Source organism: Rhea pennata, chromosome 15 (assembly GCF_028389875.1).
Source record: "Rhea pennata isolate bPtePen1 chromosome 15, bPtePen1.pri, whole genome shotgun sequence".
Lineage (NCBI taxonomy): Eukaryota > Metazoa > Chordata > Aves > Rheiformes > Rheidae > Rhea > Rhea pennata.
This window is the reverse complement of record NC_084677.1, coordinates 3633873-3659866: the sequence shown is the minus strand read 5'-3', so window position 1 is coordinate 3659866 and position 25994 is coordinate 3633873. Positions and strand designations below refer to the sequence as shown.

Genomic DNA, 25994 nt, shown 5'->3' with positions numbered 1-25994 from the left:
GAGAATGCAAAATGCTTTATGGTAGAGTCAGATAGGAGGTCTACTTAGCAGAAAGGCAATGCCTTCACTTTGAGGAAGATATTTTCCCCTTCTCTCTTCTAGGCAAATCCAGGCCAGGCAGAATATCTACTGGGAAAGGCCATTTATACTGTGTGCTGCCTTACAGCTTCCAGAGCATCTCCCTCCTGCACATAACCCAAGGATGGCCTGCCAGACTCCTCTGCTGGTTAGCAGTTCAGCGGGGCAGGCAGCTCAGCGTGTGAGCAAAAAACTCGTTTGCGGCTCCCAGCAGGTTGCTCCGTACCAGGATTTCTCGCGCTCCGCCTCCCCGAAACAGCTCGAGCTTTCTGAGGTACAACACTATAGGACGTGGAAGAAAATGCACTTTGGGAGCTCACTGCTCAGCTGAACGAGAACAAAACACCTCACGCCCCAAGGCACCAATTTATTTTTACTCTCACGGCACTGAGCGGTATTTCTCGATCATGTTCTCTTTTGCTGAATCTCTATGAAATCCTTGCAGGCTGGAAATTATTTCGAATCATGTATCCAAGACAACAAGGGTAATTCTTACCCAGCATATTAAACATACATAAACACCAACAGAGCTCTGATGCTTTGAAGATTACCCGGAGTTCAGTATAAGAACCCATTTACATCTTTCTGAAAAGGAGATTTCAGGATTCATCACTTTCTTCCTCTGGTTCATCTTGCTGTTTCAAGAGATCAGTGGCCCACTGGCAGTGGCCCAGCAGGGCCCACACCTCTCCAGTGGTTACGCCTTCCCAGAATAGCTTGCAACACTGTCAGAGCTCATCTGTGTTAAATGAGCCCTTAGAAACCATCCCAGTTCCAGGTCTCAGAGATGAGCACCCCATGGCACAAGTCTGAGGAGCAAGAAGCTAAGGCCCCCACCAGCATGAGCACCATGACTCTAGCTGCCAACCTCTAACCTGCTCTGTCCAGCCATTACAAAGCACGTTTATAACCTTTTATAGTACAGAAGGAGGAATATGAAAACACTTCCTTTGCTAGCCTCCCTTCTCTGGAGCTATTACTGGCTTTTGTAAGCTGTCTTTCCAAAGAGAACAGTGACATTTGTGAGCTTTTAGAATTCTCAAAAATTCTCAGTAGCACAGTCAAATACAAGACAGCAGAATTCATTTTACCTTCTCCTGCAGAGACTGTAGACAAGGACAGCTACAGCAGTTAAGCCTCTAGGGAAACAAAGCAGGATTCAACATGCCTAGAAAACCTTCTGGCAGAGGAACCAGCATCACAGAGGCTATGTTAAGTCCATGTTCATTTGAGTTCTCCTAAGGGATTAAGTGACCTGCTCAGGGAGACACTGCAAGTCCATTGACTTGCTGAAGAACAGGAGCCAGTCAACTGGCTCAACAGAAACCCTGCAACTGGCTGGGAAGTTTGACAGCCTTGTCTGTTGTCAAATAAAAGATGCCTAAGTGAGAGTGTCAAGTCACCCCATGTGACGGACCTGGTCTTCCACATATCAGTGAGAAGTAAAGCTGCTCAACACCCAATTTATTACTAGGTAACTCAAAAGAATAGTTTTAGCCTTTTATCAAGAAGTCACAAGACCAAAATAACAAATTACAGACTACTAATTATAAAAAAGCATATATATTGACATGTACATTTACAAGCAGAAAGGCTGGGAGGGCAAGGGAGTCCTTTTGCAAGTAAAGATGTGTATGATAAAAAAGTCTGGGGTATCATGACACAGGAATCAGATACCTAAAGAGAAAAATAAAATAAAGGAAAAAATAGAAAGAAAATACTCAGCCCCCTGTGGGACTATGGATCCAGCAGGCCCTTTGCTCTGAAGGTAACTGCAGCAGCCCTCGGCTCCAGGCTGCAAGGCACTGAGCAGGAGCAGAGTAAGCCACAAAACAAACAGCAAAAGCCTCAGTTACAGACAACAAACAGGTCAGTGTAACAGCAGCCTCCTTCCTAGCTGGGAGAACAGATTAAGGACACGTATTGCAACACGTTCCCGTGCTAAGGAAGCCAGAAGAGAACAGAGACAGAGGCCATTTTTTTTTGTTTTGTTTTTAGCAAAGGGAAAAGTCACACACACACAAAGCCAGCAATACGTTAATTAAACACCCTTCATCAACCCCAAGAATAACGAGGAAATCCACATTTTGCCCTCTGCTCTGCCTTCTACTGGCAGGACAGCAGCGAGTGCCAATGACCGACTGCGCCACTGTGCCTTTGAGGCAGGCTCTCACCTGGTGCATCTCACACTCGGGCTCACGTTCTTCACTCTCAACCCCAGCGCCACGATGCACCCAACAGCAGCAGGCATCTCTCTCGCATCACTAGCATGATTTTGCTAGTGGACTAGCAAGTGGACTAGCAAGTTTTCTGGTCCATTCACTCACAGATGAAAGCATTTGCCTCTAGGATGGGTTGAGCATCCCTGAGCCCTGTCACAGCAAAGGCTCTTCTCCACCAGCCATACCCGCTGCATTCAAGCCTCACACTGCACACGGCTACCACTTGTGGGTATTTACAGCACTCAATACTTGCCTCAAACGTGACAAAGTCATCAAACTCATCAGGACAGGCCGAGGCTTCCTCCTCAGGGGCATATCCCATATCATACAACTGGCTGTCAGGATCTGCAGAGGAAAACAAAAAAAAAAAGAGAGAGAGAATCATCAAAAGGAAACCTGTACCCTCAAAGGGCAACTCTGGGAGCCAAGGAAGCAGAATGACAAGAACTGCCATTTGCACGCACCAGTGCCTTCAGCTTTCAGAAAGGACCTCAGTTGTGAGGCATCCCAATACGACCAAGGAGGGGAGATAATTTGGATGCTGATCCCTGGCAGAGGTTCGAGAAGTCTCTTTCCAGCTCAGACGGGGCTAGCACCTGGATTCTTCCTCATCTTCTCACCATGTGCTGGCCCTGCCATGGTCTCCGTTTCTTTTCCCAATTCCTTCCCTATCACTGTTCTCCCGCATCCTCTTATTCTTCTCCCAGAAGGCTTTAATCCTTCTGTGGGCAGGGAATACATTAGTTCTGTGTGCGACAGCCAACTACCATGGGAACAGTAGAGAAAGCAGGCTGCACCGAAGCTTTTATCATTCACCGTTCCTCCTGCGACCAGCTGCATCAGGAGCCACCCTCACAGGAGGATATGGGAGGGAAAAAAAAAAAAAAAAAAAAAAAAAACAACCCACGGGTTTCAAGGAGATTGCTAAAAAAAATTACCCCTCCTGCCCCCAAACACACCCGCAGCAGAGCTGAGCAGAATTTCTCTGAGCCTGTACTCTGAGAAAGCAAGCATAAATTCCCCGGGCTCCCTCAAGCAACGGCTAATGACCAATCCAGCACACGACCTAGATCACAGCCTGGAAACACCAAATCAAGATCAGATGCTCTATTCCCCAAAATAAACAGCAGGCTCAAAACTGCGTGCCTTGGAGCTGCATACGTTGCGGCACCAAGATGTAGATAAACCTGGCCAGGCAGAGGGAGTCATTATGTCAGTGCTCCCAGGGAAGCTCTGCAGCCACGCAGGGTTTTGGGAGGGACAGGCTCTGCTTTTACGGCTGATGGGGCAGATGATGAGAGAAGAGCTACAAAGCGCAGTCTGCCTTCAGCGTCCGTCACGCTAGCAGTTTCCCAGCAGGCTGGCAGGGCAGCCAATTCAGAGTGCTTCTAGGCTAGAGTCCAAACCCAAGGGGCACATAAGTCATATTAAGCTTTGCTGCAATGGAGCAGCCCAGCCACTCAGATGGGATCAGACATAAGCGCTTCCAAAGGGCATATTCCTTATATAGTCACAGCAAGGACACAAAACTGCTCCCGCCTTGAGTCCATCTCCAGCGTCAAGAAGGGCCGTTTTTCATTAATGGATCTGCATGGCTAATACAAAGTCACGTGACTGGGGCACAGGGCAGAGCAAGAAGACAGACCTGCAGTGACACCTCTGCTTTCCCCAGAAAACACACACCATCCCCAAACACCCTCCTCAGTATTTCGTGCAGCTGGCCATTAAATGCAAGCACAGTCAAGGCTCCAGGAGATGCTGAAGCCATCAACTTGATGGATACCTCCCGCACAGGCTACAGGCTGTAAAACTGTGGGAGCAGGGCAAAGCCAAACAGATGGCATTCTCAGAAATGATATCTTCCCTGACCCGGATACGCGGCTCTCGGAGGAGAGATGATAAATCAGAACCAGGAATAAGTGGAGTTACTTTTCCAGAAACTGATGTATGACAACATGCTCCACAACAAGCACATGGTGGGGTCATAGCTTCAGTGGATGAAAAGTGCTGGTTTGCAATTTATGACTTCAATATCCCTGCTGCTTCCCTTTGTCACAGCACTGGGCAAGCAGCACTGCTATGAGCTGCTTCTCCAGCCGTGGGGGTCTTATCGCTTGAAACCCTGAGCAAGGTAGTGAGACAGCACATGAAAAAGCCAGTGCATAAGCACACTGCTGAAGGTAAGCCAACCTCAGACCACATTAAGCTTCTTAAGATTGCATCTCCCTCCCCACAAGCATTACTCCATCCTGACCTCCTCAGCTCCTCGAGCTGCTGGGCTTTGCCTAGAGCAACATCTACTCAACCAGGCTGGACAGTGCATGCTGCAGCCTGCAATCGAAAGCAGACTTGCCGTTAATGCTTTCAGTGTCTATTCTGAGACTGAAGAGCCTCCTTGTTAACAGCAGGAGATCCAGCCCTGTCCCACAGGAGAGAGGGACCTGCCCGCTGCAAAGCGGCAGGACCACCTGAGAGTCACACGTGAAAAGAAGCCTTTCCCCCCTTATTTGGGAAAATTCAATAGACAATCTATGTCACATCCCCAGAACAGAAGGGACAATCGCACTTCTTACAGACTACAGACCATGCCGCACAGGTGATGGCCACATCTAAGCAGAGGACTAACGTGCTACAGTAATGGGAGTGTCCAAAAGCCATTTGGAGGTCCCAGTTGGATCAGCTCACAAGGGTCCAATCTGCACACGCTGCTCCCGCACCCTGGCCAAGTGCTGCCCCTTTGGGTGCCAGTCCTTGGGGTGCCCAGCTCCCAATTCTGCTCTCTGCATACATCTGCATCCTCAAAGCAGTACAAGGACTTATTCTTCCACCCAGTTGAATGGTTGAGCTAAACAGTGGTGAGACTGCAGCCAGCCAGCTGGGTGCTGGGTGGCTGCCAGGGGCATTTGCTATCTGCTCTAGCATCTCTCCCTGCAGAGCCAGGCAACTCAAATGCAGCCTTACTCATGTCCACTCTGAGAGATAATTTTGAGTGCTACTGGTGGCACCACCACAGCAGGTCCAGGAAATGTCAGAGCACTCTGAAGGCAGAAGGAGCCAGGCACGGGGCTGCTCCCTTCTGCTTATTCCTCCTGCCAAAAAGATACACACAAAAAGATCCTGATTTTCTACAGACACAGATAAAGCTATTTATTCAGCTCATTCCTTCCAAAGGGAGGATTTTCCATGAAGCAAAGGCTCCCAGCTCCTTTTGGAAGCTGAGGTAGAAACCCGCGGGCAGCCAACACACAAGCAGCTCACCACCGCTGCCCAACAGCAACTGTCTCCATTACAGTTCCTACCCAAATCAAGTGTTTCCTACACTGCTCCTGGAGCTTTCCCAGTCCTTCGGGTGTTTCTTGGTGCAAGGGAAAATGAGACGGCTTGTCGCTCCATCTGTTTGCAGATTGAGCGTGCTGAGGAGGGGGTCTCTTTTCAAACACAATCTACTTTCGCAGCAAGCTGAGAACTTCAAAAAGAGAGATTCTTTTTCCAGGTCTCAGGGTTAGAGCTGCATGCTTGCCAGTGGCCTGTTCAGCAGAAGCTCTGACCAGGAGACAGCAGGGAATGCCAAGTGTTTCCTTATCCCCGCACTCCAAAGTCAAAGCCACTTACTTGCTCACTCTGAACAAAACAAAAGGTTGACTTTTCTACTCCATTCATTCCCTCCCCCTCCTAAAAAGCCATATGGTGCTTTGTATATAGAGAGAGTTGCCATGGAGAGCTTGCTTGCCTGCCTTCCAGCACAATAGGCTGCATTAAGCTTTTAAATTCCTGCCCAAAGGAGCCAAAAAAGCCCAGGAGAACTTAGTTGCTCAACTGGTGCTCCATACACATGAAAAGCACCATCTTCCCAATGCAGAAAGAGCCCTGCATCAGGAGCATGGCAGGCTTTCTTCACTGCTCTCTCCTCTACACCATTAGCAGCAGAGCAGGATGGACATGGGGCACCAGCATTAGCACTACATAACCCTGCTCCAACTATAGCGACACATGGCAAGGGAAAAGGAGCACAAATGTGCAAATTCACTCTGTTCTCCTCTGGCTTCAAAGCCAAATCCCAGCTGATCCACTCTTCTCCCTCACATTCCCTTCCCTGTGCCCTTCACAACATAAAGCATACTTTCATCTCCAAAGCTTACGCTTGTCACCTGACCTCTTCCTTATCCTCTGAACGTTGATGCAGTTAGGACACGTGAAGTCACCCCTTCCCAGCACCGCTGAAAACCACAGCTTTTGTCCAAAGATTCAGATGTCATGAGCTTTGGGATCTGCTACCTTCTCTTGAGAAGCCTTGCCCCTGCATTCGCTTCTCCCATCTGAGTGTCCATGAGCAACTTCTTCCAAATTTTCAATTCCTAATCAGTCACTCCATTGCTGGTCCTGTTATGTCCGAGTCAAAGCTAAAAATCTAAAAGCCAAAGATCAGGCTCCAAGAGACTCTACAGGGAGCTTTAGTACTCAATCACCCTACAAAGAGGCTATAAGCTGTGTGTTACATCTCCCCCCCCCCCAGATTAATTACACTGAACTGTTTGGCTGGAATGCGTGGGCAGGGTACAAGGCATTTGGATAAAGCAGTGATAAAATTTTGCTACTGCAATAATTTAACTAAGGTGATGTTGCTGATGTAGAATTTACAGAAGTAATTGCTGTAACCAACAAGACTAGGAACATTTAATATATCATTTAGTGAACTTGGAAAAAAAGAGGCAAAAAAAGCAGATTAAATGTAGAGAGGGATGTTCTTGTAGTCTTCCCATGGCAATGGGAATGGTCCATACCTCAATGCATTCACTAGGTCTCACAAACAAGCTGTGAGCACACGAACAAGAGCTCCCAGTGAGCTGCTTTCGACTTTTAGCCACAACCCCCCTCCAAAAAAGGAAAAAAACTCTATCCATACCTGTGAGCAACACAGAAAGCCTTCAACTCATGGTAGGTTTTTATGGCTTTGTTACAAGAGCAGGATCTTTTGCACAGACTCTAATCTGACTGTCATTTCTGCCTGGTTGTACCTCTGTTTTCTAACATTCTCTGTACAATCACATTGCCCCAAATCACAAGCCAAACCCGTTCTCCAGGTCAGACTCTCCAGCAAACCCGTTCTCTTTCTGCCCACACAAATCTCTGTTTTGGCTCTTCCTCATCCATCTCTGCCTGTACAAAGAAGCCCATCGCAACACACAGCTCCTGGGTTTTCTTTTTGCTTGTCCTTTACAGTTACAGCCACCAACCACACCTTTCCTGCTGCTTAAACCCACTATATGGGCACCAGCTTGCATACTTTCTGGGCATCATTTGCATGCTATCATAACCTCACCAGTTTGTTCTCTCTAGCCCCCCTTCAACGCTCTTTCCTGCACACAACTAAACTTCTCGTTCTACCTTGAGAAGTCTCTTGCTGCCCAGCACACACCCATTCAAACCCCACTGAAGAGATCACCCTCCAAAACCACATCACTTGTTTGGGAGACAGAGATTTGTATTCATGCAAATTCCTGGACTTGCACAGACAGCCGCAAGCCCAGCTCTAACCAGTCAGCCACAGCAGCTATTCTGATTTGATTTTCCCCGGTGCTGCCCTGCTTATGGATGGTAAGTCCCAGACTTACAGCACTGAATTATATCCTACATCTCCCTTCACTCTGAAGATGCCCTCATTTCTCCCAGCATTTTAAAAAACATTGCTCAAACACTGTCATGTACAGTTTGAGACATGGATCATCTCCACCGGAGCACATCCGTGTGCTCTCCCACTGACAGCAGATTTGTTGCCCAATCGTTTGTCCAGACTGCAAGCCAAGGGCAATCTCGGTCCAGCATGTGGCAAGCATCTGGAGCCACTGGCCAAACTCTAGAGCAGCGCTGCCGACAGCAGACGCACACAACCAATTGCACAACGGTAGGATTTCTCCTAGCAGCGCACGTGCAGCTAAGGAGAAAGCAGGACAGGTCACGGGCTGCTCTCCCCGGGGCGAGAAGTCAGACCGCTTGAATTTGCAGCGCTCCCACAGCGGCCTCAGACACATTCTCCATCAGAAGAATCATCGCTATTCAAAAGGGCTTGGAGATGTAATAGTAATTTGGGCTTTTCAGGAAACACCACAGCACAGAGCTACAGCAAAGGAAGCCACAGAGCACAGAAGGCTCCTGAAATAGCTTCTAAAAGCTGCTTTCAAAAGACAGAGGATTTGAGTGAAAAGGCACCTTGAGTGAAGAGCTGTGGGTACAGTAGTGACACACAGGTCAGAAACAGAGCCAGTTTTATCTACTTCGTATAGCAATGACCTAGAAAAACAGAGCCTTTCAGAAGTATTTAAGTCATCTGCCAACACACACTATGCGTACTGCTGCAAGCCACAGAGCCACAAACTCACTCTGAGTTGAACAGTATGGATCATGTGCAGCTAACACACTTCAATTATTCAACACAGTAATAAGGCTGGGGACCTGCATGAATGGCACAAAAAACAGACAGGGAACACGGTCAGAGCCCTAGTAAAAGCATGGTGGCAGCACAGCGATACAGGAGGCAGGAATATGTCATAAGGAAAAAAAAATCCAAGTTAGCACTGAGGGCTACAGGGATTTAGGAGAACCTACTATGCAAAAAACTAGTATTTCCAGAAGTATCTCAGGATCGTGTACTTTCATTTTAGTCCCAAGCATCTATGCATTGTTAGTAACCACAGGATAAAGGTAGCACCAGCCCAACTATAATCCCTTTTTACTTTGCCTTCAGTAAGCGATACAGGAGCACATTTATAATTTGATATCTTCTGCCTTCACATAAAAAAAATTCTAGAAACAGGAGCAGCTATTTTGCCCTCCACATTACTTTTCCCATGTCACCAGTGACATCTTTGTTCCCCTTAAGATAAACACCAGATCTCCCACCAACATTCCTGTATCTTCACAAGGAACCTGATCTCCGTAGGCTGAGGGGAAGCACACATCTCTCCAACCTCAAGTCTTCTTCCCAGCACCACAGATCCTCTCCTTGCACATGACTGCAGAATGAAGTGGCAAATTTGCTTTTCCTACAACTCAACATGCTGACTCCTCTAGAGATAAAAAAAAAAAAAAACCCACAACTTACTGAAGACTTATTTTACAACCACAAATTACAACAACAGAATATTCAAGTAAAAAGCAGTGTTAAGGTTGCTTACACAAACCTGATCCCCTCACAGATGTTTTAACAGTTCTTAATTTATTGGAGAGCATTGCTCTATCGATTGGTACTTATCAAATATTCCGTTTTATCCTCTTAGTTCAGCACAGACCTTCAGGCTTTATTTAGAAATACCATCTGAAAACAAACAGAATTAACTTCATGGTATGCAAGCATCTTGAAAGCATAAATCTAGGTACCTTCGCTTTGTCTCGGAGATCAGGTAAGCATTGCAGGACCTCTCAGAAAAGGATTACACGCAACTGCGTAAATACGAGAACACCTCAGTTTAGCTTCGCAGAGCACACTGAAGGCAGATGCAGTCTTTGGGACATGCAGCCGCTGGTCCAAGTACATGTAAGTGGTAACTTCTCTAGGTGCTCAACACCTTACCTAATTTGGGCAGAAGCACCTTCCAGATAAGTTGCCCCCCCCCACACACAGCACACACACACAAAAGAGAAAACCCTGGATCAAGAGCTTGGATGCATTGGGGTTTTTAACATGCTAGATAACACAAACACAGTTGTTCTTTAGCCTCTTGGATGGGCTGGCACCATTCACCATGCCAAGCATTTCCCAACCTTCCCCACCTTCTCCAGTCCAGAGCCCCCACACGAAGACATGAAGTTAAAGCCAGTTCAGTCCAGCTCCTAGTCCTGTGCCTGACAAATGTTTATAGTAGACTTAGCTTCAAGCAAAAACAGTTATTAATATGAATGCATGGCCTTTGTGAATTTAGATAGAGGTTTTCCGCAGAAGAATTCCTGGCCTGGATGCAAGCATTAAGATGGTAACTCCTTTCAATACCTAAATTCCTAAAGTGCTTGCAAATTGTCACGGGAAGACGCTAGTATCTGTTATTCAGCACCCAGGGGTCTTCCTTGCCATTTCTCTTTCCACTGGCCATGTCACAAGCTAACGATGACTCGTGTGAAGCTGAGGCTAAGAATCATTTCAAAGCAATCACTAAGCCTCAGCAAGCGGTTCAGATCAGCATCATCTACCTACCTTCATGCAACAGGGGATCTACAGGTGGACTGGAAGGTTGGACAACAACTATACAGCCAAACACTTCCTATTGCAGCCAAGGCTCTAACACCAAAAGGTAAGTTGCAAAACCATCAGTCAAAACTACACGCAGGTCTGAAATCAAACACTAGAAGCAGCCAGCTTCCAGACCAGAACACAAGCTGTGTGGTGACCATGTGGAAAAGAAAATACAGGAAGGTAGAAGCTGGTGCAGCTGCCTCTAGTAGAGCTGTTTTGGAGCCCCTTTCCTTCCAAGCCCCTTGAAGGCTAGGCAGGTTAATAGGAAGATGCTCCTTAAAGTTCACATGATTAAACACCCTTCCCTGTTTTTCCCCTGAACTCACAACACTGCCAAAAAATTCCTTCTGAAACGAGCCAAATGATGTACTACATACCACTAAAGAGGAGGGGAACTATACTTTATTTGAAGTACTTTTCACTCAAATTGGCTTATGTAAAGAAAGTATTGCCCAGAGAGGGGAGGGGGGAAAAAAAAAGTAAGAGAGTCTTTTAAGGTCATTTTTAAATCTTTCCTCCAGCATAAGAGTCCCCATGGGAAGGAGGACAGTGTCAGAGACAGCCAATCGACCTTCCTCCTGCCACTGAGAGAAGACAAAAAAAAAGTGACCTAACGCAGTAGTCAGAAGCCCCCCAAACTATGCAATGCAGACACCAGCAGGGACCATCAGCACCTAAGCTAATTCAATCACTGGGCTATAAGCTTTTATGAAACCTCACTTCACCAAGTTTTCAAGGGTTTTGATAATATTTTGTTTTCTGCAAGGGAGCCCACCAAGTTATCTGTGTCAGATCATTCTCTTTCAGCTGAAAAGATGACAGTTTAGAAACACTACTACATTTGAAGCATTCGACCTTTTAAATTCAGCAGGACAATACCTGTTAGAATGGATCCAAAGGGACAAACAGTGTTGCCAAGACCTTACTGCTTAATAGAAGCATTTTTATAATAAGTTGTCATATTGTTTCTGCTGACTTCTCTATAACTATTGGCTGTGTTACAACCTAAATTCAAAATAAAACAGATTTCAGAAGCAAGGAAGTGGAAAAAGTTAGCTGAGAACTTGAGTCATGGCTTCAAAGTCACAAGAGCTCACCAAAGAGCACAAAAGCAAAGCAGCTCTGTGACGCACGTGGTGGGCTTCGAACAGGCGAAAATCCTTCAGCAGAGGTAGCTTCCGTGCAGTCCTGTACTATTTAACCTATTAATTCAGCACTGGTCACCTCATTAGCAGAAGTGCTTTCTCTTTGAAGGACAAATAAGTTGCCCGGTTGCTAAATGGACAAATTTACAAGAGAAGCCTGCACTCACTTGGGAAGCAATAAAAGAGATCATTAAGCAGAAAAATATTTGAGGGACATGCACAACAGTTCGGGAGGAGAGACATGGCTTGGTACAGACAGAAAGGGATCAAGGTCAAGAAGAAATCAGAAGTGTTCAACAGAATACCAGGGATGGTTTCTGCCAAGGTGACCTCTTAAGCTGGGCAATGTGCTACCCACTGGAGTTAGCCCAACCTGCTGCTCACACATCACAGCAGCCGTGCAATTACAACCAATTTCTCAGCAAAGCAGAGAAGCCGCATCACACGTCGCAGCAAAGAGTAAGAGAAAACGTTTGAAAGAAACAAGCTTTTGCCACATCAATCTGTCAAAACGTCACAAGAGTACACTCACTGCATAGTCACAAGCCTCCAGGCCGTGAGAGTCAAGCGGTGTTCTCGGAGAAGCAGAAGTTGCAGATGAGTAATTATCCCTTCACTAATAGCACCAGATTGACTGGATTCCCAATGAGAAATTGTCTGACAGTTCTGGCTAGACAGCCTGTCCGGAGAGGCAGAACGACAGGCTGCATATATTCTTGCTACCTAAGCTTAGGAACCAAAATCCATTCATCATGGAAAATTCGACCTGACCCCTAGCCAAATATTTCTGGTGAAGATAGGAGACACTCCTCAGTTTCCTGGATGAGCCAAAAATCAATAATCTCTCACTCTGGAGCATATTCAAAACATCCAAACCTGCAAAACCAAAATACATAGGACTTGGACCATGACCACCACCCACCTGCAGTCCCCGGCACAACACAACCTTCTTCCCTACCTGCCAAGTGACAAGCTAGCCCAATGCTCTCAAAAGGATTAGTAGCAACAGATGTGGAACAAAACAACATACTATTACGCAGGAAGGAAAAATATGGAGAAATATTCTGACAGCAGATGGATTATGAGAAAAGTCTATTTTGTAACACAAGTTTACGCTTGGTTTTAGTCCTCTTTTCCACAGAGAAGAGAGCTCTAAGAGTCTCTGAGGCTCTAATAAAACAATATTCTGCATTTTTTTTAATATTAACCATCTCCAAGAAAATAAGTAGTCTCTGTACTGCCTTCTCTTCTCCTTTGCCAGGGGAAAATGGTTTCTTTTAGGTCCAAACTTGGCCCTTTCAACTTCAGTTTAAACTCGCTCCAACCTGCCCTTGTCAGGCTTAGGTTATGATCAGAGAGCCTAAGCAGCCACCACAAGCTTATTTTACTTCATCAGAACAACATGGGGAAGTCCCTGGTTATCCTCCCTACTCATCTGCAATTTGTTTTTTGTTTGTTTTTTATTTTCTTTGCCAGGAAATCAGGCAGTAATGCTTTCCCTCACAAGGAATCGTGCATAAATAACGACACTTTGGACATTTGATCGCAGATAAATGCTCACCATGATAAGTGAAGGGCAGCTTTGCATTAATACGAACTAAAGGAATTCCTCTAGGGTTTGGGGGGAGGGTTCTTCCTCCCGGCCCCCCCTTCCCATTTCAGACCTGGAGCCTGTTACACTCCAACAGCGACAGGATGCAGTCAGATTTCTCTGGCATATGCCGTCAAAAAAAATTCATAAAGAAAGAATTCTCAAAATTGCGGGAGATTCTTGTGCAAATCCACCTCGTTCTTTCGGACCCCGAGGGTCGCTAAGCCTTAGCAGCAGTTCTACGGCAGCACGTCCGCGTAATTCGCTGCCATCCCTATTCCAGGGTTGTGATAAGGCCTACAGACATAGTTTCTACAACGCTCCTGCGCTTCTCGTCAAAGTAGGTCAATGCAGCACGTCATCTGCGAGGTTGCTTTTGGGAAGACACCCTCCCCGCTCAGGCATGGCGCACAGATAGTAGGCCAGCTTCAGGCCTGATGTAACAGCTCACCACGTTGCCAAGTTACAAAAAAATAACCCCAATTGTTTACTTGAATTAAAAGGCAGATGCAAACAAAAATCCCCACCCCACCGCACATTTTTCATGAGCCAAAATTGCCTTTCCGCATGCACCCTCCCCCCCCCACCATTAGCATTTGGGTTGTTTCTCTACAACATTATAGCAGAAGTAAACAGTTGCTCGAGAGGGCTTGAGCACAGCATGGTCTGGCAGTCGTGCTCATTGCTGCTCCAGGCCTCGGCCAGGAGAGGACACGCTTCGCAGCGGAGCGGCGTGGACTTCTTCCCCGCCTCTGCGGCCACAGCTCGCGTTCTGAACAAGAGCAAACAGCTACCGATGCTCATCCCAATCCCACTGCTCATGCGGCCGCACGAGGGCCACAAGGGGCCTTGCCATCCTCCGGCCCCAGCACCCTCCGCTCTGCTCTGCGGCAAGGATGCAGAAGCCATGGCAGGAGAACAAGCAGCTATGGAGAATAAGTGTGGAAAACCAAGCTACATTTGCAGAGGTAGGCGCCTAAGTAGGTATGGCTTTCAGGGCTTTCCCTTTCTTACCCTTCAACCTCTTGAAATAAAGGGTTTGGCAACAGGCATCTGAGGAAGCACGGCCTTCGAGAAGATGCTAGGCGTCCTCAGGGCGGGAGGAAGTTTGGCTACTCTTCTCCAGACAGCCCTGCACGAGACACCCAGCATTTCACAGGAGAACGCCTCCGTGCCCATGCTGACATACGCGGTCATCTCCTTTCAGAGACGTCTCCGCAGGAGACGGACGGAGACACCTCACACCATTTCGACCAGCAGGGCATCACTGATGCTGCTCACCACGTTACAGCCCAGTGCATGACCCTCCTAACTTCTCCCTCCCAGCCAGTGAGGCGAGTTAAACAGACTCAGTTGAGGACCCTTGCATACCATCACGTGGGGGCCCCGCAGTTGCCAAGAACAAGTGCTGAAGTGCCAATATTTCAAGAGAAAGCTAAGTTCAGTCCTCCTGAGAAAGGCTTGGCCTTTTCCGTACCTAGCAGAACAGGTCAGACCGGGACTACACAGGCTCCCAACTTGACCGGCAACGTCACCGGGCTGTACAGATCCCGCTTTGTTGTGGGGACAGGAGAGCTCCATCTACAAAGAACAGCAAAGGGATTTTTCTCCCCTTTAAGTACATACATAGGTTTCAACATGACATACAAGCCCTCACTTCTCTCAGGGGTAGAATTAACACTTATGTCCATTAACTCCTTAACCCAACAAGCAGCATAGGCCAGGGAAGGGCAAGATGCAATGCAAAAAGAAAAAAGAAAAAAAGATGCAGAAAACGCAATCAGAGCAATTCTGACTTTATTCTTGCTTCTGAATCGAGACTGATTTCCCATTCAGGGCAGCCTCTGTTCTCTGAATGACAGCTGTAAACAGAGGCATCTGTTCTAGCTTCAGGCAGCAAACGAGCTGCCTCCTGAACGGGTGACAGTTTAGCCAGGGCTAGGAAAGGCAAGACCAACAAGAAACGCAGCAACGCTGCCTGAATAAAGCGATCAGTGGCTCTGAAGGTAGGAAGCGCTTCCATCAGTGCCAGATACGCACGAAGTTATTAGTCAAACGTGCATGCAAGATCTCACTCTATCTGCTGAGCTTTAGTTAAAAACTTTCCTTTAAAAAAGGAAAAAAAACCACAGCAAATGTCTTTAATATTAATTCGGGCCTAGGTACCCTCCCCCCAACAGAAATGTGCTTGGATGTTACCAGTAGCTTGTTGCAAGTCCTGCCATATTCAGAGCATTAGCCTGGAAAAATGAACACTGAAGAGCCACAAAAACACAGCATCAGAAAATAATTACTGAATTGGAAATGTGTAAGGGAATGCAAGTTTTGGCTTCTGGAATTATCCCTGTGCAATGAAAGCTTTAATTTTGTGTAGCAAAAGCCATCTGCAATGCAGATCTTAAAGGAAAAAAAGACACACACAAACTAAACAGCGGTTTATGTTACCAGACGGAGCCAGGTATCTAATGCACTCCGCACTTCAAACACGATGCGGAGCCAGAGCAGAGCTGTGTCACAAGGGCAGCAGTCAGCCTGGCTCTTAATTTCTTAATTCAGAGCCGCTGCGTGCCCTGTCTGGCGGTCTCATGCGAACGTTGAGCGGTTCACGGCCGTGATCTGAACAGAGATGTCATCTAGCACCACCAGACGCAGGGGCGTCTCAGAGATGCCAAATGAGTAAGGAACTAGTGCAGTGCAGGTGCTGTATCCCCCCGAGCGGGGGACATGGCTCCATTTCAAGCAAGGCTGGAGAGCACACGACCAACGCATGGGTTAGCAATGCAAGGATAACAACTCAAAACTGATCTGCACTTCTCTTTGGACTTGCAAGCTTTTAAGATGCAACACAAATAGCTTTCGTTCAGCAGGAGGGCTAAAGGCACGCTTTTCCCCCCACCCAGGGAAAAAAGGATTCTTGAACTGGCACCCAGCTGCAAGAACCACACCGAGCACCTGGAGATGCAGAAACTGAGGGCTGCTCGCCACGACAGATCTTTGACCTCCTCGAGTTCGCACCAGCGCCAGCTGCGACTAGCAGCTGTGCAGCGCTCTTACGCAGGGTCTTTCAGCTCGCCTGCCCGCGCGGCGCCAGGCCGGCCAGCCTCGGCCAGCCCCGCGAGCGCTGCCCGGCCGCGCGGCCGCCCTGCCCTGCCTCATTCCACCGCCCCGCGCTGGTCCTCCCAGCCTCGCGCTTGGAAAGCTCTCAAATGCCTTTGGTAAACCGAGCACACTCCTCCTGCTCAATGCCTCCTACTCAGCCCGACACGGATATCTCCCCCGAAACGCAGCGCGTGAGCTCAGCACAGCCGCCAGCTCCTGAACCTGTACCAGCTGCCCTCCTTTGAGGGGGGTTCCAGGTATTGCACCCCAGTCCCGCTCCTGCCAAGAGCCTGCAGCTCCTGCAAACAGGAGCTCCGTTACAGCTTCCAGGTTTGGATGCTGGCTCTGGAGACTTATTTTCCATCTTTCCAAATCCAAAGAGCTTTTTAGCTGAAGCATTTGAAAAGATTTGACTCTTTCCATTCTCAGGCCCTCCCCTGAGCTCGTAAACACATCTCTTTCTCAGGGCACACACTGTCCGCACCCAACACACAGAAGTGCTTTTGTTAAGGGCTCAGAATCCAAGGCAGAGCAGGCAAACAAGGCCACGGGCTGCAGGAATGCATCCTCCTCTAGGTTAGCCAATGGTAATTTGAACCGACACCGACAGTCCTTTCCCTGCATACAGCAGGGTACCTGCACAGAGCCCATCCCCTATGCAAAGCTTGTGGTGTTTTGTCTTTCCATCCCTCCTTCCCCCCCCCTCTTTTTTTAATAAGACAGATGTTTTGGATCAGAGCACAAGTGTTAACTACACGGTGTTTTCGATTATTACTTTTGAGTTCCAGTAAAATCATTGGTTGGCTACAAACGGGAGATATTTAATATGTCCTACTAGATGCTGAGATGCATTCACAAAAAAAAAGTGTTTGAAACTTCAGAGGTTAAGTGCACTGACAGAAAAAGAAACCTGCTTGTGAACACTCCTTGTGATTTGTCCACATCTAGCTATGGTTGATTTTATACACATACTTCCCATTTGTCAGCTAAATCGCCCTGCAGCAGCTCCCGCATTAAGCACGCAGCAGACTAGAGCTGCTCCTTGGACCAGCCATCTTGACTTCACATCACCGACTACCACACTACTGCGCTATTCCAGTGGTCGCTTCCTTACCATAAGGCAAGGCACTTTACTCCTGGTAGCTTGCACACTAATCCTAACACCTGTTTCTTACAGAGAAGATCCCCAATCAGCTCTAGCTGCTAAGCAGAGCCAGATGCAGTGCAGTCACTCTCAACTTCTTTTCCTTGGCAGGATGACTAGGAAGAAGTCCCAGCTTGCTGATGGTACCTAGGTGCACCACAGTTTCTTGGGCTGTGGATTCCCCAGGCATTACAGACCTTACCTAGGGTCCTTAGGCACACTCTAACATACTCAAGTCAGCATCCTCTCCATTACTTTATCAGCATTTTGATCTTTACAATACAAGGACCTTAAGTTTCACTTTTCAAAGTTATTTATCTTCCCCAGCTCACCACCACTGTTCCATGATTTCCTTCTCTGCTTTGCTATTTACATATTGCAGGACTGGCCAACCTTCCAGGCACAAATCACACATCAGATTTAAAGTAAACAGAGCAGGGAGCAGAAGGAGGATAAGGGTGTCCGAGGAACTGCACCACCCCATTACAAGGAAGGGCTGGTACAGAGCAGAGGGTTAGGAGCTCAGCCAGCACCCAACTACATACAGGGTTCTACCAGAGCATACACCTCTGAGCTAGCGTGCACAGTCAAACGGGTCTACTTCGGTTTTGTTTTTGCAGTTACCCCCAGTCAGCTCCAAGACCTGGCAGAAACCCCAGAACAGCTAAGAACAGTAAGAAATCCCAGTAACAGCTACAAATCTCAGGTCAGGTCTCCCTTCGATGACTGACTGAACTACAGACTACCAGCAAATGCAACAGAGTCATAAAAAGCCAGGCTAATTAACAAAGCCATGTTAAAGACATGCCCAGCAGCAAGCATAGCCTTTTTTTCCTTTACAAAGAGATAATCAATACCGACTCTCTCAACAGCAGCAATAAATCCTCAAGATCATTTCAACAAACAACTGCTCAGCTCTTAAAACTCAAAAGAAACCCTCTGTACTCTACTCCGCATTTCTTTTATAGATGTGCAATGTTAGAGTGCTTTGCCTTTCTTAAGCACAGTAAGAAATGCATAGCAATCTCTTCAGAGTTTAATAAATAGTGGTCTTAAAAGCTTCGTCTGGACCCGTTTTTTCCATTCAATTAATAAAACACAACACTAGAGCAATGAATTATTGAAGAGAAAGAGAAGCCAGCGCTTTCAGAAACAAGCTGTTCTCCAATAGCCATTTATTACAAATTAATAGCATGTCGCATTTCCTGCTACACCACAAGATCTCAAAAATCTGCTGCACTATCAAGCCGCAACAGCCAGAACTTGGGAGCTGCCATTAAGCACTATAGTCCTAGTTGTACAAGGAAGAGCCGAGTACAAATGAGCAGGGAGGGAGGGCGGGTGGGTGGAGGAACCGTTCTACACAGAAACCAGAGTCACTTCTACTTCTGAGGGTTTTTTCTACTCCAGAAACAAGATGCTTTGTACAAGAATATCAGTCTTTTCACACCTTTGCTGGTGTTGATGCTCAAAAACATGCTCAGTCTGCAGGGCTGACAAAACAGTGCGTGTTCTTTGCTGTGCGAAAGCAGCAACGAAGTTTACGACAAGTATTACTGTAAACAAAGTTATTGACTAATGGCAAAGGCATCATGTGACAACTGACTGCACATCTTAGATTAAATGTGCTCAACATCATGCTCCCAATATTTTTTCATAATCTATTCTTAACAGCACACTTGCCCCCAAAATGCACCTCTAAACACTAGTATTAGAGATCAATCCCCTGAAAAAGCACCATCACTTTTTTTTTAGCAAAGCAATGCAAGTGCCAACCAACCAGAAACATACTTAACATTTCACCAAACTATTGCTCTGGAAGCACATGAAATAATCGCATCAAGAGCAACATCAGCATTGTCACTGGCCTGTTTGTTTAAACATGACCAGTGAGTTCAAAGCTCTTATTTCATGTGCTTCTTACCAGGAATCACTTGTTCATGCTGATCCTCCCAACAGCTGGAGTCATGGCAAATGTGTTAGTGCCCAGAGTCTAGAATACTACACCCTACTGCAGTCAGACAGACATCTAGGGCAGGGTGTCAGCAAAGAGTCACTGTTCTGTTATGGCAGCCAACTCCCACAAAACTGTAGGTGACAGCAGATACCAAACAGGAAGGGATTTTCCCCTCAATGGCTTTTCTGTTTCCAACATATATTTAAGAAGAAACTTTACTGATAAATAGGAAAATATGCAACCAGCACCACAACTGTGGTATTACCTTTGGCAAACCCAATTATTCCCCCTTGCTCTCTGCCCAACACACCAAGAAAGGACACTCAGAAAACCCAGCCCAGCTTGTTTTCACCGAGCAGCTTGTCAGCTCAGTTAACCCTTTTGGTGTTACGTTTTAGTGTCTTTCTGTCCTCATTCACAGCACAATGGCAAACTCACCTCCATTTTTGATAGCTCTGATCCCTCGATGGAAGTCTTCAAAGCTGATGACTCCAAGTCCACTCGGATCAAGGTACTTCGTTAGGTCCTTTACCTGTAATCATAAAAGCAGCATTACCCTTCAGAAAGTTCTTTTCCAGACATTAAAGAAAGCTCAAAGAAACATCTTTTAACAAATTCCTCCTTCCCTCCTCTTCTTCCATGAAAAGAGAGATTCAAGCTAATGTCAAACTGCTCAAACTGACACCAAATAGCAGCAGTTCTCACTAAAGGGAGGATAAGTAATCGCTCCTAGACTAAGCAGTAGTTTCAGGGCCAGTCTGGAAACGTGGGTCAGTGCAGTATTTCTTGTAATGTGATCATTTCTGCCCAGCTTTTGTTTCTCGTGCTGGGGGGTTTCTTTTGTTGCTGTTTTATTTAAAGAGGTCCTATCTTAATTGGGAAAGCTCGTTAATAGACTGCCCAGTAGGAAGCTCCAATTAACAGGCTTCAGCAATAATGAACTGCTCCATGTTACATATTTAGGCCTTATAACTGAAACATTTTCACAATTAGACAATGCTCAAGGAGGCGGGGAAAAAAAATCAGATCAGCTAGCGAGAATTAGGATGCGGGTATAGAAGCAGACACACACAAGGAGCAAGAGACGTTTCTCAAACCCAGCAAGGATTATTTTGGCACTTCAAACAGAGCAGCTACAATCAGAGGGCAAAACCAAAGTCGTTCCTCGCAGTGCAAACAAAGACTTCAAAAAGGTGCGTTCAGCTCCTTCCAGGCTGCTGCAAGGCCCTCCCTTCCCAACAGCCTTCATCCAGCAGCTAGCTTGCAGACCGCTGAAACAATTAAGACATCTTCCTGCCTCCCTTTTTTTTAAGCAAATTCTATTTTCAAGAGATACTGAGGCACCTTCAAATATTTTAGAGCCACATCCTTTAGATCAAGGAGCAATCCAAGGAAGAAGCAGCATTTAAGAGTTGGGAAAAAAGGGCACCACACAGCTGGTTTTGTACTTGAAAAGTGCCCTCACCCCACGACACGCGTTGACCTTTCCTCCTCTGCCACAGCTGACATACAGGAGAAAGTCTTCAGGCACTTTGTAGTGCTGAATTTGTTCAGCTCTCACGAGCACAAACTCATCGCAGAGCCCTTCCACGGCACTCGGGCAATCTCCTGTTTTTGTTTGAGCCACCACCTTTCGGCCAAGATCATCGAGCCTTTTATTTCAAGGATGGAAACAAACACCTTGCATCTAAAAAGATATTTTTAACATCTAAAGGCAAGGAGGACAAAAGTAGAGCCCCTATCTAAACAGCACCGAGTGCAGCTGAGTCCAGCTGCGTTGTGCAGAGCCATCTGTCTCATCAGCACATCAGAGGTTTCCTTCTTGTTTGCTTTTGTTTTTCCTTAAGAAACCCAGTTCTGTGTTTATACAGGAAAAAAAAACATCCACGTAATCACATCTGCAACATGCGAGCAGAGCTGCCTGCGGTTCACTCGCATGTTCACGTGATTTCCAACCTGCGGGGGGAGGTTGCGTGGGGGAAAAGCCAGGAGAAGAGTCTTGGCTTCAGAAATCCCACCTCCCCGGAGCAACAGCGAGCGTCCTGCCAGCGCAGAGGAAGCAGCAGGGCATGGGCCACAAATACCAAGGTGTGCACCTCAAAACTCGAGAGACGAAAAACGCCCAAACAACCCCGGCATGACACAGGCTTGCCTGCCCATCAGCTTACCCTGTTGTGAATGGGGAGGAGAAAGCAAGAGCACCATTTCCAGTTTGGTGGGGAATGCTAGTTTTGGGGGTAGGTTGGTTGTTTTTTCTTTTCGGTAGACGGATAACAGCAGAACTGCTGAACTTGCACGGCACACTGACTCGAATGAGTCACACTTCTTGTATGTCAAACAGAGGTACTTCAGAATCACACACACAACTCACGGGAACGTGTCAGCTCCAGTTAATGCATCCGGCAGATTAGAGCTCAAAAGATGCAAGTAACTTGCTGCAAGTCACCTACATATTTAAATTAAAATATTTCAACTCCACCCCATCTTTTTTTTTTATTAAGCAAAACTTCACAGCGCTGAAGTTACAGATGCACACAAATGCCACACAACTCCCGAAGCAGTTTAAGTACCCTGTAATATGCCTGTGCTGACCCAGATCTGCATGTACTTGCTGCTCAGGTTTAAAACAACCTCTGACCATAAAATACCTGATCAAGACAAAGGTCCAGTAACCAGACTCTGAAGTGCCAAATAATTTCTGACAATCAGGAAGAGCTCACAAAACAGGGAGGACAAGAACATAAACACCTCCCCGGGCCCACCTAGCACCCATTCTGCCTGGGTGAGGCTGTCTACAGCACAGCCAGGCCCTGGGGACCTCCTGGCATCCAACTAAGCATTGGCAGCTGCCAGATGGTACCTCCCTGCTTCATCCTTCTGGTGGCCACAGATCTGTCCAAGGACTGTTTGAACCTGCCACTTGCCTCCAGAGCCTCTGCAGCAGCAAGTCCCAGGAGCTCAGTGCCTTTTCTGTACAGGAGAACCATCAACTCTTTAAATTTCTCTCTGGCTTGTTTATCAAGGGTCTCCTAGCCCTACCACCACAAGGTGTGGTGAGGTGCAAAGCGTGATCACCCTTGTAATCTTATGTACCTTGATCATATACCCTCTCTCCTACCCAAAGGGTCCCGAGCCCTTCTCACTTTTTCCTTGATCATTTTAATGCAGTTGCTCCATCTCCTTGATCATTTTAATTGTTCTTCTTGTACCCTCTCTAGCTCCCCCCCCCACACACACACATCCTTTTTGAGGATGAAAACCAGAACTGCACACAGTACTCAAGATGGGGATACATCAAGATTTCAAACAATGCCAAGCAGAGGCCCTCTGCATTATTCCCAGTACCCTTCCTCAGGAGGCCCACCACCTTTTGGCTGTCATAGCTCAGATAAAATCGTAACAGGAAGTGCCCGTGACAACTCCAAGATCTCTCTCCAGAACTGTCACTGCCAATTTCTTCCATTTCTTCATTCTGATGACTAACCTAAAAAACAAATCCTATCTTATCAGAAAAGTTGGAAAACTCACGAGTAATGGCTAAATATAGTTTTGGATTAGCAAATCTGTTAGACAGTTTGAAAGTTACAGATTTGTGTTTATCTGAAAACAAATTTATCTGCACTAACTTGGATAGGAGTAGAGCAGTCAACACCCCACTCCTGTTAGCTCAAACCCAAAAGTTAACACTCCAATACTAAACACATGCTGATGTAAAACAAACAGATGAGCAAGAAACATTCAAAATAGAGGTTTTGCTTAAAGTGTTTGTAGCTCATTACGAACAACTTCCTCTTGAAGAGGAAAGAGCAGCTAGAAACAGAGGATTAAGAGCAAAGAGGATGACTTGGTTTAAATAGCTAATTTAAATTCCAGTTGAAACCAAAAGATTTATACTACTTGAAGTCAATCTACCTTGAGCTGAAAACAGACAGAAATCTGCAGAAGCAAAATACCACAGTAGGAACTGAGGAAGCAACTCTGCCAGCCCCCATGGCAAGGATGGGGCTCTGCCTGCAGACCAAAGCCAGAACAGGCTATGGGCATGAGAGCCATACAAGACCTCTCTCAGAGGTGGTGAAAAGTGGCTAATCAAGGCAACATGGACTTCAAGAGCCTAGTCAGCAAGCTGCATCTAGCATCATCTCATAAGCAAGATCAAAGATAGACGTGCACACAGACCCAAGAACACAGTAGCTGAATTAATACACTTTCCATCTCGTTGACCATCTCACCTCTGAATTTCATGCACCCACTCACATGCTATATGATACAGGCCTTGAAGAGTCGGATGCCTGAAATGCTCTCCTATGCCTAAAGATCATGAAAATTCCTGCACCCTTCAGCAGAGAAAAATGATCATGAGAAGGTACTGCAGCATCTATTTTGCACAAGCACTGATTCTCCGCCTTCTCAATAAGCAAGTACTAAGGATCTGCAGGCAAGTGATACGTGGCTGCGCTCAACTAGTTTGAGCCTCTGTAGAGATCTGCCATGGAGAGGGAAAGGGAAGCAGATTGGGGAGGAGGAGGAGGGTCATCTTACATCTCAAGAACAGAGCAAGAACTGCTTATTACACCAACCACATTAACATATCATCTTCTGTATTCAAGAGCTCTTCATATTGGAAGGGTGTTTTGCCTTCCAAAAATAACAAGATTTGCTGCCAAACACCACCCATGTCCATGAACCCCTTCTGACCAAGCCACCTCCGGGTACGTATGCCAGTGTGATGGATTAGCATTGCACCGCCTGTTAACGGCTTTACGAAGATGGGGAGCACACAAAAAAAATTATTTTCTTTGAAGCAGTTAAGTTTGGCAAATGATTTCTCAAGCCTCAGCTAAACCAACAGTGACAACTCCAAATTCAAGTTAACACAAACGTTTGGCAGCTGCAAAACGGAAGATTTCCAGGGAGATGAGGGATTCTCCAGCTGCAAGTGCCCCTGTCAAACAGGTTGGGGGAAAGGGAAAGGAAGCTCAACGTCTTCCCCCCCCCCCCCCCCCAATCTCATTGATGCTCCATGTTTCCACCATGTGGTGGATAGATTCAATACAGCAAGTGCAGTGGATGTTTTAAGCAATGGTCTCGCAAGGAAGGGAAGGCTGTGATCACCAGCTGATGTGTTCCTCAGCCTCTAAGCTTGCCAGAAGTTTTCATTCATGCTCTGACAGAGACTGACTTAAGTCAGGTTCCAAGAAGAGGTTTGTTCAAGGGGCAAGGTGAAAGCAAGAGATTCCCAGTGACCACTGGAGTCAGTGATCTCATATAACACAGCTCAAGACAGGCCAGCTAGCAGGCTGCACCTCTCACCCCTAACTTGCACCCCTGCATTCTGAGACATGCAGAGGTAAGCAAAGATTAAGATACTTTTGCCTTGAAATTGTGATCTCCCTTCTTTGGGAGGGATTGATCCCGTGGTTCCTTGGTTTTCTGAGCTATAGGACAAGCACCAACATAAGTCACAGGAAAGTGAGTGAGGATGAAAACTGGAAGATACCAGATCTGTTGTGCTTAACAGGTAACTACCCAGGCTTGGTTTCTTATTTGCTGCTGGGGAGCTGGGGGGAGGATGAAAGAAGAAGGCACAAAGGCAGGGAATATAACTCAGTAGTATTTAAGAGCTATGAAGAGGTATGTCTCCTGTTAACACTCTGTGCTACCTTGAACTTAACTACCCTAAGAGAGCCAACCACACGGATTACATGCAAAATGAACCTAGAAACTGGGGAGAGCTGTGAGCAAGAGACCTGTTGAGATACGAAACACCACACAGGAGACTAAGCAAGAGCCTGAACATTGTCTGAACTTGGCACCTGGCTCAGTACGTTTTGCCCAGTTGAGCAATCAACAAGGACAGACTAGTTCCTTCGGGGAAAAGCTCACAAAACCAGTAGGCCCAGTCCAGATTTTGACTGGGCCACAAAGAGGGCACTTATTGCTGGCTGGGACTTATTTTAACCCCAAAGCAACAGTCAAACCACTAACACAACCACCAGAGGAAGACCTTCACCCAGGAACTCATCACTGTATTTTGACCTGATGGCAGCAGCCAAAGCTGGCTGGGGGCTGTTGCAAAAAGCAGCAGCAGCCTGAGCTGTTCAAAAAACACTCATATTTCACTTTATAGAAACCACTTCTACAAAAATACAAAGGTTTAACCCAGAACAAGAGCATTTAGGCACTCAACCTGGAGCTTTGAGGAAAATTGCTCAGAGCAAGGATTGGGTCGGCGCCCCTGTCTCAGCCAGGCATTGCAGCAATGAGGCTGCGGTGTAGAGAAAATACGTGGTCACATACGCATACACCACGGCCAGGTCCCGTTACCAGGTGCCTCCGCTGCTAGCTGCCCGTTCCAGCAGACCAAGCTGCTCACTCAAGCCCGCGATGACATCAGCGTACGGAGAGTTGTCAGAACACAAGGCATGGACCAGGGCAGGGGAAAGACCATCACACGCTTCACAGCTCAGAGGAGCAGAGCTCTCCGAAGGAGGGGTTAGAGGGAACAGTGAGCCCCTGGACACCAGCCACCTC

General features: G+C 46.8%; 1 protein-coding gene across 2 annotated transcripts in view; it reads right to left on the bottom strand.

Moving 5' to 3' along the window:
- The window catches only part of RAB11FIP3 (RAB11 family interacting protein 3), an 85796-nt gene that overhangs the window by 43679 nt on the left and 16123 nt on the right, over positions 1 to 25994 (bottom strand). For both annotated transcript variants that reach the window (XM_062588706.1, XM_062588707.1), the window contains exons 2-3: positions 19899 to 19992; positions 2554 to 2645 (exon numbers count right to left, since the gene is read on the bottom strand). In XM_062588706.1, the coding sequence (XP_062444690.1) occupies positions 2554 to 2622 (69 nt within the window). In that variant the 5' untranslated portion in view covers positions 2623 to 2645; positions 19899 to 19992. The remainder of the gene's footprint in view (positions 1 to 2553; positions 2646 to 19898; positions 19993 to 25994) is intronic.